This window comes from Culex pipiens, chromosome 2, assembly GCF_016801865.2.
Source record: "Culex pipiens pallens isolate TS chromosome 2, TS_CPP_V2, whole genome shotgun sequence".
Taxonomy (NCBI): Eukaryota; Metazoa; Arthropoda; class Insecta; order Diptera; family Culicidae; genus Culex; species Culex pipiens.
This window is the reverse complement of record NC_068938.1, coordinates 93703329-93715558: the sequence shown is the minus strand read 5'-3', so window position 1 is coordinate 93715558 and position 12230 is coordinate 93703329. Positions and strand designations below refer to the sequence as shown.

Here is a 12230-nt window from a genome sequence, read left to right as displayed (position 1 = left end):
CGTTTTTAATAAATATAAAATAATGCAGCAATTCCATTTGAAAAGAGCCTAAACCGAAAAAAAAGTTCTCCGATCGGGCTCAACATTTTTCTGGGGGTTCCTTCCCTAGTAACATTTTAGGTTTTAAGTAGGCCATAAAAGCCTATTTAGGCCGTATGAGGGTTTTCAGAACCATGATAAAGCCTGTAAGTTTAAAAATGTTACTAGGGTTGGCCAAAATAATTAGACCCGTATTTTTTTGTTTGGCCATTAGGGTGACCTACGCCGTGTTAGGGTGGTCTGAAAAATGGCAATTTTCGTCATTTTTCGCAAAAACCTCTTTTTTCTAAAAATCATATCTCCGCGACATTTCATCCGATTTTAGCTGTCTTAGACGCAAAAGAAAGGTGGTGAGTTTGACTATTTGGGAAAAATAGTAAGAAGTTTCAAAAATCTAGCTTACCATTTGAAAAAGTCGCATGAAAACTTAAAATGACGTTTTGACCGTGTCTAGACCAAAGAGCCTATGTCTGAAAATATGTTTATCGGATTCCTCGGACAATTTCACATAACATATCAAAAAATCGTCGAAAATAAAAACTGAGTTTTTTGACGCGCCACGCGCAAAAACGGGAAAATTTTTCCGTTTTTGCGCGTGGCGCGTCGGAAAACTCAGTATATATCGAAAAACTAGGCATATATAAGCAATTTTTGTGTATATGGAGCCAGTTTCACTCGATAATGACATTTGAGAAGGGCGTAAGTGTTTGAAATATTTTTTGTATTTTTGCGTAATTTAAATATTGCTGTATCTCGAAGCCGTAGCATCGTATCAAAAAGTGTTCAAAGACAAACTTGTAGGAAATTTGACGGGCTTCGAAAAAATACACTGTAAGACAAAAACACTCCACTTTTATGAGATTGTTTGATTTTTAAGTTTAAAAGCCAAATTTGAAAGTGAGCCCACCATTTTATTTTTTTTCGTTAATTTTTTTTGTAAAAATAATCTAAGATGTTACAAAAAGAATCACGAAAAATGCAAGAGCAATTCACCTAAAAAAATACAAAATTCATTTACTAAACATCAACATTTTCAAAAACTGAACATGAGAGTCAATTCTCCAGATAATTTTACATAAAGGTCTCAGTATTGACCATTGTCTTAAGGCCAAACCTTGTGAAATTACTACAGCGGTTTTAAAAATAAAAAATGTTGAAAAAATAGGGTTTTTGATGGTTTTTGGCGATTTCTTTATGACAGACTTGATTTTTCAGTCTCGAAAATATTTTTACAGAAAAGCTCGTCCAATTTGCATTTTTTTGTTTGCATTTCGACTAAAAAAAGGCATAATTGACCCAAATTATAAAAGATTCGAAAATTATAGTTAAATGATTTCATCGAACTTAGTAGTATTTGAGTTACCAATGTTTAATTTTTATGGTTGAACCTAACAATGTTTTTTTATAAATGATATGTTTTGGCCCAATGTTTGCAAATTTGTTTTTTGCAATTCCGTCGTGAAACTACTTACTTTTCCTGTCATTCTTGAACGACGAATTAGCCTACTTTTCTGTACCAAAAATAACAGAATCGAATAGCAATACATTCAAAATAAATGCTGAGAAGTAACACTTTTCAACATTTTTTTGATTTGAACGATTTATTGACAAAATACATGAAAATTTGACTTAAAATTTCACTCAGTGTGTGTTTTTTGGAATTGCATAAAATGTTGTATGGAACTCGTTGCAAAATTTGATTTTTTCAGCACTCTTCGGTCGTCTCCCCTAAGATGTCTGACAAGCTTGTCCAGCTTGTGATGGAATTTTTTTGTCAGTTTTCGCAAAAACCACTTTTTTCAAAAAATCGTATCCTCGCGCCATTTCATCCCATTTTAGCTGTCTTAGATGCAAAAGAAAGGTGATGAGTTTGGCTTAGAGTTTAGTAAGAAATTTAATTAAACAATGAAACAAAAATGATCAGTGGGAGCCAACCATCCGTTCACTGTTTAACCTCTGAAGATCCCGACTTTAATAGTCAATACCGGCGCCCTCCCAGGAAGCCTGCAGTTCAACAAAAGGGAGGAATGTTAGTCCGATAGTTGAAGTTGCAGACTCATCAAGCACCGTCATCTGGGGCGAATCGGGATTACAGTCTGAATAGGGACAGCACGTTTTAGAGCAGTTAAATGCTTTGGAAATGTATGTACACTAGGGTGGGTACGGATTTTGAAAAGTTCTCAGATCAAGTTCTGGTGTGGTTCCCCTTGTAGGGCATACCCAAAGGGACTCTCACGCCAAATTTCAGCTCATTTGGTTGAAAACTGGCTTGTCTCAAGCGGGTTCAAGTTTACATGGAAATTACTATGGGAAATTTTGAATTTTCGTTCATTCGCTCCTACAGGCCTGGGGAAAACATGTAGAAACTTCTAGGATGGCCAGAAATGAGCGGAATTGTCTGGAGAACAACTTTTCCTAGAGACCAGGTCGATTCGTTCAACCCCCATCGAGCTCAACGGCAATACATTCGAGGTTATCGGAACCAACGGTTTTCCCCAGAAAAGCATCAAATTTTCCTTAGCATGCTATGAATGTTTGATGAACACCGCGACGCCACATGTCAAACAGCTACCACGTGGTTGTAAAATTTGCACCATAACAGTTTTTTTTTTCTTATTTGGAGGTTCAGAATACCGCTAAATAGTATCAGGATCACCATAAATGATAATTGTATAGTTCAAAAAGTAATAAAAAGTAATTTTTTATAGGCGATGCTAGTCCACGTGGTAGCTGTTTGACATGAGGCGTCGCGGTGTTCATACAGCATTCATAGCATGCTAAGGAAAATTTGATGCTTTTCTGGGGAAAACAGTTGGTTCCGAAAACCCCGGATGTATTGCCGTTGAGCTCGATGGGGGTTGAACGAATCGACCTGGTCTCTTAGAAAAAGTTGTTCTCCAGACGATTCCGCTCATTTCCCATAGTAATTTCCATGTAAACTTGAACCCGCTTGAGACAAGCCAGTTTTCAACCAAATGAGCTGAAATTTGGCGTGAGAGTCCCTTTGGGTATGCCCTACAAGGGGAACCACACCAGAACTTGATCTGAGAACTTTTCAAAATCCGTACCCACCCTAGTACACATTCTGTTGCTCTGAATCTGGTCTACCCAAAAGCAATTAAAAATATCAAAATATTAGGCTACAACATTGTAAAAACAGCTGTTCCGATTCGCCCCATATGTCCCGATTCACCCCAGATGACGGCACATAGTTTTTCGCTATATACCCGTTGACACCGCTTGAGACCTTTGAATCCACAACGTCTCCTCCAAACATCACATGATTTTATTTATTGTTTGTTAGTAGGTAAGGTATTAGCTTTTCAATGCCTATGGGAAGGTCTTTCTAATTAGCACACCAAATCACTCGCACACAGACATTTAAATACTAAATAAATGTAATTTTGCACCACGATTACCCAGACGACTGAAACCGCCAGCGTGCCTCCCGATCAACGATGATGTAGGAAGGACTTCTTTGATAATACCAATCAATTAAACAAAGAAACGAAAATTAAAGTCACCAGCACCACACCATAAATTGAACTGACTACTTCTGCTTGTGGGCAAGCCAACCAGGGTGAAACACGAACCATTTTGTTTTCTTATCACACACAATACCACACCACTGACCGCACGTCACCACCCAAAAAAAATGAGCTCTCTAGCTTAACATTTGAAAAAGTTCTATGAAAACTTAAAATGGCGTTTTGACCGTGTCTGGACCAAAGAGCCTATGTCTGAACATATTTTCAGTTTTTATTTACAAAAAATCATATCTCGGGAACGAACGGTTCGACATCGCCAATTTTTTTTATATGTTTTGTGAAATTTTTCGAGGAATCCGATAAAAATATTTTCAGGCATACAGAGCCGTACCTTGGGTCTACGGCGCCCTTGGCGAAGCATCAATTTGGCGCCCCTCCCAAATTAACAAGTATTTTGATAAATTGATATTGATTTTTAATTATTGCTTCAATATATGAGTTTTGATTTTATAATTGCAATTGGAGACCTTAATATGATAAAATTCAGAAACACTGTTATTGTATGTTTTATTGTTCATATAATATGAGATAAGTTGAATTGAAAATTTATTACAGGAGTTAATTTGGCTGAATATTTTCTCAAATTTCATAAAATCGATAATGACAGCAGTTTTTTTTTTTAAATTTATTTCTCAGATAAATGCACGGAATTAAATGCTCAATCATAATAAATTTTGCTATAACTTGTTAGCAAATTTTATATTTTTAAGCCTGCATAATTTGATCTGATCTAGTCTTAATTTGATTGTAAAAGCAAAGAACTTTCCAGGATTCGGAAAATAATTAGCTGACTTGGCTTTGGATTTCATTTCGATAATTACAACGAAAATTTTTTTAAAAAATATAATTCGCTTTTCGAGTTCTACAAGCATGTTTCATTTAAGTCAGAATAAACTTCAAAATGAACTATTCGTAATCCGTTGCTAGATTTGGCATTTGTGTTACACAACCATGTTGAATAATGGTTTTTTGATCAAAATGTGAACAATTGACCAAATTTTATGACACTTGTTCAATAATTAACGTATAAAAACGCTAGTGGAGCAATTGATCAACAAAAACAATAAAAAGCGATGTTTTACTTGCTACTTGGGCCGTTCAGTTGTTTTGCAATCATAAGTTTTCAAAATTTCTAAGTATCGACGAATTTTATGTTTTGTTAGAAAAAAAAAGTTAAAAAAAATATAAAGATGAGAAATTTTTATTAATTTTGAGTGATTTGCCCACACGATTTTTGAGAATATATTTCATCATTTATTTTTTTTAAATTATGTTTCGCATTGATATTTATTTTCATATGTATTTATTTGTTTATTTTTAATTCGTAAAATTAAATTTTATATTCTAGAAAAATATTTTTGTGCGCAAAACTATACAAATAATTTCAAACCTTAATTAAATATTATTTTTTGGTTTTAACTTAAAAAAATAGATTGTTTTTCATTATCAAAGCTTTTTAGACGATTTAAAATGTAAACAACACTAGTTAAGCTAAAACATAAAAAGTGATGTGCTCTGAAAAACACTTTTTTCTTGACCAAATAATGTTGGTCTTATTGGTGAAAATTTACAACTGTTTTCCAATTTCAAAAACCCTTGTATTTTGAAAAAGAGTATGCAAATTGCAATGCACGAAGTTGATTATAAAAGGGGAAATCGTGCTGAAATTATTACAAAGGCCATTTGTTTTAACTCGAGAATGTAAAAATTTCAAAAGAAAGGTATATGTTTTAATGTTAAAATAATTCCCATTTCATAGAATATTGTGATTCACAGCCAAATTAACGTGATAATAACAAATAGCGGGACATTTTTATAGTCTGGAAGGTATGACTTAAACTTCATTATACAACGGTCCAAACTTTAACGTGTTTTTATTTTGAGAATTTCTTTTAAAACTCCTTTAACTTTCTGTCTCTCGAGCGCCCCTTCTTCGATGAAAAAAATAATTTAGCATTAAGTATGAATTTTCAAAAAACACTTCAGTAGAAATATTCATAAAATTGACTTTGGCGCCCCTAAATATTGTTTTTTTATATTTTGAACCAAATAAGTTAATTGTAATTCTATTTTATAATTCGGCGCCCTTTCTGTTTCAAATATCTAATGAAGATGTTATAGCTGACATGAAAATTATGTACAATCAACGATTTTGGCGCCCCCCAAGGGCTGGCGCCCTTGGCGGTCGCCAACTGCGCCAACCCCTAGGTACGGCGCTGCAGGCATACATAAAATGCTAAAATTTGTATGACCTAATTTCACATCGGATGACGGTAATACAGATTTGTACGGAATTCAATGGTGACAAAATATCTTTAATCAATTTAATTGCATTTGTTTGAATTGGATATGGCTTTTGCTAATTATATATTTATTGTTACTTTAATTTTAGAAGAATATTTTGAACAGTTTACCGGGTTAGATCAGTTAAAAGTTCATTGTCAATTGTTCTTTTCAAATTCCTAGCAAAACAAGTGCGTTGAAATGATTTTCCGCTGATCAGAACTTGTGAAAAAGTGTGAAATTCTGAGTTGACAAATATTTTCGTGAAAACACTCGGAGCGATTTTTTCGTAAAAGGCAACTTAACACTTTCGTAATCTTTAATTTCGAATCGGGCGGAGAAGAAAACACCTAGTTGTCAGTGTCAGCCACTTGCGAACTGTCAGTGAGAGCCGCCTTCAATTTTTGTTACTGTTCTTATTTGGTTAGAGCAGTATTGTGTTTGAAAGAAAATAAATTTTAAAACAGTTTATAAATTTGCAAATTTGCGGACTGAGACAATTTATTAAATACAAAAGAGGCTAAAATAAAATAAAATAATTAACTTTATTTATTTGTCAATTTTTGCTAATTTTTGATAAGATCTAGTTGAAAATATGTATTCATGAGATATATTTCCAATATGACCATAAATCAATCAATGTTATGTCTTACATACATGTACTTAAACTAAGACTTATTTAGTTATTAGTAGTTAGTCCGGGACCGTGGTGTAGGGTAAGCGTGATTGCCTCTCACCCAGTCGGCCTGGGTTCGATCCCAGAAGGTCCCGGTGGCAAATTCTGAGACGAGATTTGTCTGATCACGCCTTCCGTCGGATGGGGAAGTAAATGTTGGCCCCGGTCTAACCTAAAAGGTTAGGTCGATAGCTCAGTCCAGGTGTAGGAGTCGTCTTCCTGGGTCCTGCCTCGGTGGAGTCGCTGGTAGGCAGTTGGACTCACAATCCAAAGGTCGTCAGTTCGAATCCCGGGGTGGATGGAAGCTTAGGTGTAGAAAGAGGTTTGCAATTGCCTCAACAATCAAGCCTTCGGACATCAAGTTTCGAGTAGGAATCCCGTAATCGGGAACGCCAAGGCAATGCTGTAGAGCGAATAATTTGATTTTGATTTTTTGATTTTTAGTAGTTAGTCAATGTGTTTAAATATATAAATCGTTCAGTACAACCCGTGCTGTGGAGGAAGTGAAGCAAATTCTCTGAACGAAAATAGGAACAAAGAGGGGAAAACGGCGAGCTGGAGGTTGACATGAATAAAAAGGAAGCAGAACGTTTTCTTTTTTTTTGGAAAAAAAATCATCGTAGGTAAAATTTGCCTAAAAATTAAGATCGTTCAATTAGCCACCGTCTTTCAAACAGTTAAAAAAAATCCTTATTTTTTATGTAACTTTCATGATTTCCGGTCCTACACAGTCACGACGTTCTAGCAGGATTCTGGCAGATTTCTCACAGAGCTGGATATTCTTACAGCATTCTAGCAGAAATGTTCTACCGTTCTAGCAGGATTCTGACAGAACCAGCTCTGCTAGAATATTTCGTGACTGGGTACCCTCGTCTCGGCACCGAAGAGGACCTGATAAAAATAAGTTATGAATAAAAAAAAAATTGGCAGAGAAAGTTGCATCACATGAGTCATGCACGATCTTGAGCACTATTTTGAAATGTGCTGCAAGAAAATTTGTATTGTCAAGAAGGACAGATGACGACTGACTGGAAATTTAGATGGGAAGAGAAATTATCTTGCACAAGAAAACAAAAACAACAACAAGAAAATGAATAAGAATAAGAATAAGAATAAGAATAAGAAGACCTCTTCGCTTCTCCCTCCCAGTTTAATATACCTGTTGGAAGAACAATGATTTCAAGAAACAAATCACGGCTAATTTTGATCAAGTTTAATCGTCAAAATAATTTATTAAAACTTCAATTTTATTATTTAATGATAATTTCAAAATCCGAATGCAGCATTCACTATCTTCACGCTTCCAAGAAGATCTGCCATAAAATCAAAATCGAAAAAAACGGCGTATACGTCATTTCACCATTAATCTGCAGGATATTAACCCCTGAACATGTAAAGCAAATAATTATTTCAACTTGAGCACTAATGTGAGCGAAAAACTGAATTAGGGTAGAGTAGTCATCAATGAGACACGGGGAACAATGATAAAATGGCCCTCACAAGTCGTAGTTTCAACCAATCAGGCTCATATTTTGGGGAAAAGTGTATCTACTGGATACACGTCTGCCATAATAGTGGCTTTGGTTATGGACGCTCCCTAGCAAAGTTATTCATAAATGTTTGATTTTGGGGTGTAAAAGTAAATTATGACTGAAAATTACATTTTCGCTTATATTCTACCAATAATACAAAAACTAAAATTTATCCAAACTTCTTTTGTCATTTCATAGGGCATGAGTTGCGTTACAATGGCCTTTCATTAGAATTGACCAAAATTAAGAATATACCCAGAATCCAGGGCTGTCTCATTGTTCCCCACTCTTTTCAGCCTATGGGTAACAATGAGACACTTTGATTTTTCTTCATTAAACTTTTCAAAATCTAGGGAAATCCTTCAAAACATGAATCGGAAGTGATTTTTGGCATATTTATTGAGTTTTGACTTCATTTAGCCAAACATATAATGTTATATGGTATAAATAAATGGATTTTACTAAATTTAAATACTTTTTAGTATAACTTTTGTTAATGAAAGCTTCAAGTTGGCAAAATTGCTTTAAAATGTTCAAGGTAAGTCACCTGCAATGGAACAATACAAAAACATGAAGTTTTACTAGAAAAGTATTGATTTTCGTAGAGTGTCTCATTGTTCCCCACCTGTCTCATTGTTCCTGCCAAGTGCGTCTACAATGAGACAGTTGGATAGCTCTGGCTGTAGAGGTCGAATCGATCTCATATTTTGGTCAATGTTAGAACACATTTAAAGAAAGATCATGCAACAAAAAGCTCATTAAAACATGCTGATGAAAAAAATACAAAAATCGTTGAAAGTTAAAAACCAAAAGTGTCTCATTGATGACTACCCTACCCTATTCAATTATCAGGTGCGAAAACTGATCTACCCCACGAGTGTTTTTGTGCTCTTCAAGCTCACGCAACGGCCAGCAGTTGCTCGCAAATAGCGAAATAGAGTAGTAATTGCAACGGAACTGGGTGCTTACAATTGAGTTGAGATATTTGATTCGATTGAAGCAGTTCAAATCTGCTTGTTTAATACCCGGTTGATTTTTCAGTTTTGTTTCATCGATATAAATCAATGCAAAATTTTGTCTTACAATGGGTTTTCAATTTTAGGCAACATATTCACAATTAACTTTTTTTTATGTATTGATTGTGGTTTATTGATTTTTGATAGTTACTAAAAAAATTATAAAAAGCATAAGTGATTATAGTAAAAACTAACAAATTAATGATCGGACCCGAATGACTCTTGAGTTAAGTGGTCCTTAAATGCAAATAAATAAATAAATAAATATACAAATTAATGAAAAAAGTTGTTAAAATAAGGTAATTATATTTTAAGCATTCAAAGAATTTCTCTTCGTGATTTGCACAGCATGTTCAAACGCTAGCTTCATCGTCACATCGTGCCGGAACCGAACATCTTCCGGTTTAATTTTAGTGCTAAACTGAAAATTTCGCACCAGGTGCACCATCATAACCTTCATTGCTGTCTGGGCGTAGCGCCATCCTGGAATCAAATAAAAATAGTTAGTTATTCAGTGTAATACAACCAAAATTAGTGAACTACCAAAACAAATTCTCTTCCCCCCGCTGAACGGCAAAAACCCAAACGAGTGCCGCTTCCTGACACGCTCCTCGGAGAAGTTCTCCGGGTCAAACCGATCCGCGTCCGGACCCCAAACGTCCTTCCGGCGGTGCAGCGCCTCGATGCTCATGACAAACGTCTGCCCCGGCGGAACGCGTACACCGTCGAGCTCGATTTCGGCAATGTTCTGGCGGGCCACCATCGGTCCCGCCGGCCAGTAGCGTAGAATTTCGTTCAGAAACATCTCTGTGTAACGCAGTTGTTTCAGCATCTCGGGAGAAAAATCCATCGCGGGATTGTCCAACGGGTAAAGTTCGGATATTTCCTCAAAGAGGCGGTTCTGCATGTCCGGGTAAAATGACATCAGCAGACAAGCGTGGGCCGTTATGGTACCGCTGGTGTCAATAGCCTGGAGGAAATAGAAATATTATAGCGTCCTCCATTATGGCAAAGTGGCGTTCCACCTACCCCAGTAATAATCGCGTACATGTTATGAGTAAGTTCCGTGTCGTCGAAGACTTTTCCGTCGTTGAATACCTTCAGAATCTCGTCGACGAACACCTTTGGCTTACCGGAGGTGTCGTTTTCCTCCTCTGTATCATCACTGTCGTTATCACTACTGATCAGAAATTGCTTTCTTTCTTTCGAAAGCTGAAAACAATTGATTCAAAATGGGAATGAGTGATACGAGAAATTTTGACAGTTCAAAATTATTTTTCTTTCCGTGTCGGAACTCACCTTCAGTAAAAAGTCACAGACAATTTTACTAGCTTGAGAGACCTCCTTGAAGTAATTTGTCATTCGGTAGACCACATCCGGATACAAATATGGAGTAATCATCCGCTTTGATGCCACTTCCTGTATCCTAGACAAAAACAGAACCAATCTTTAAACAAATTCTATACACCACATGTTCGCTCTCAAGACGCACTTGTCCAACCCTTCCTTGAACTCTTTCTTGCCCGGTCTGTCGAGACCGTCAACTCCGAGCGTGGTCTCGCAGGCTGCCTCCAGGAAGGTCAACCCGGTGTACTTGTGAATGTCGATCGTTTCACCATCCTCACAAAGGTTCAAACTGTCCACCGTTTTTCGACAATATTTCACAAATATCGGAATGAAACTGTTGACGACCTTTTGGTTCATAGTCGAATTAAGTCGCTTCCGGAGTCCCTTCCAGTAGTGATCTGGAAAAAAGACGCAGAAGTCAACAACCCACCATTCCAAGCTTTTACTAAATCATACACTTTGAAGTGAACAATCCCAGCTCGAACCCCACGAAACGGTACAGAAACGGCTTCTCCAGGCAATCCGGGCTCATCAGTATCTTCTGGATCAAATCCGGATGACTGGTCAACAGCAGAAGCTTGGGCCCAGCCCATGCCTTGGAGATACGTTCGCACTCCTGAAACGTTTCCTTGATCAGATCGGTCCGTTGCAAGTCGGTCATTCCGACCACCTTCAGGGTGTTCCCAATCAACGGGTACGCCGGATACACCGATGGCCACCCGTCGGCAAATTTGTACTGCTTCCGGTGCAGCCAGTACAGAATTCCCGTTAGGACGGAGATGATCGCCGTTAACAGCAGAAGAACCATCGTGGCTTTACGTTAAGATGTTTATCGGGTGAAATGCAGCAATCTACTGAAAGTTTCGTTTTCAACGAAGAAGGAAGCATTAGTAGAAGGGCGTGATATTTTAATTTGGAATGTTTAGCAGCAAATTAACACCTCATACTAAAACTACTTTCACTGTACAATGCTTGGTTTTGATTTCAATTAGATAGTAAATACTATTGATATCTTCAGTAGCTGTATTTGAAAATTTTTGATCATTTTTCCAACATAACTAAGCAAATGTTATCCCGGCTGAGAACAAAAAGCTGAGTTAAAAAGTAAAAAAAAATCCTACAAACTTAACAATCTCTCAATTTGAATAAAGAAAGACAAGTGTGACAACAGAGAGTCCAGCTATTTTTTTCTGCGGGTTGAGAAAACAGCAATTTTTTGCTTGTTTTAACACACACGGCAATCGCCTTTGCGTTGGTGTCTTCCGAAAAGTTGTAAAGCTACTCATTCAAAACAATTTTGATATGGTTATTTAGAAATGTTGATATATTGCCAGGAATCTGTAAATTCCAGATTTTTCGAGTGTCCATCACATTAATGTTCAACCTTTCTTTGTTACAGATTTTGACAGATGAGCAATTCTCTGAGATTTCGGTCATTCGATTTTTTTTGTATTTTTTAATCCGGGTGAAACTTTTTTGGTGCCTTCGGTATGCCCAAAGAAGCCATTTTGCATCATTAGTTTGTCCATATAATTTTCCATACAAATTTGGCAGCTGTCCATACAAAAATGATGTATGAAAATTCAAAAATCTGTATCTTTTGAAGGAATTTTTTGATCGATTTGGTGTCTTCGGCAAAGTTGTAGGTATGGATATGGACTACACTAAAAAAAAATGATACACGGTAAAAAAAATTTTGGTGATTTTTTATTTAGCTTTTTGACACAAAAACTTGATTTGCAAAAAAACACTATTTTTAATTTTTTTTATTTTTTGATATGTTTTAGAG

General features: G+C 36.2%; 1 protein-coding gene across 1 annotated transcript in view; it reads right to left on the bottom strand.

The window, feature by feature from the left end:
* The window catches only part of LOC120431314 (probable cytochrome P450 313b1), a 14810-nt gene extending 3413 nt beyond the window's left edge, over nt 1-11397 (bottom strand). Inside the window, exons 1-6 of the mRNA XM_052708481.1 lie at nt 10898-11397; nt 10587-10839; nt 10394-10520; nt 10124-10306; nt 9638-10064; nt 9454-9577 (exon numbers count right to left, since the gene is read on the bottom strand). Coding sequence (XP_052564441.1) covers nt 9454-9577; nt 9638-10064; nt 10124-10306; nt 10394-10520; nt 10587-10839; nt 10898-11249 — 1466 coding nt within the window. The 5' untranslated portion in view covers nt 11250-11397. The remainder of the gene's footprint in view (nt 1-9453; nt 9578-9637; nt 10065-10123; nt 10307-10393; nt 10521-10586; nt 10840-10897) is intronic.
* Nucleotides 11398-12230: the final 833 nt, after the last annotated feature.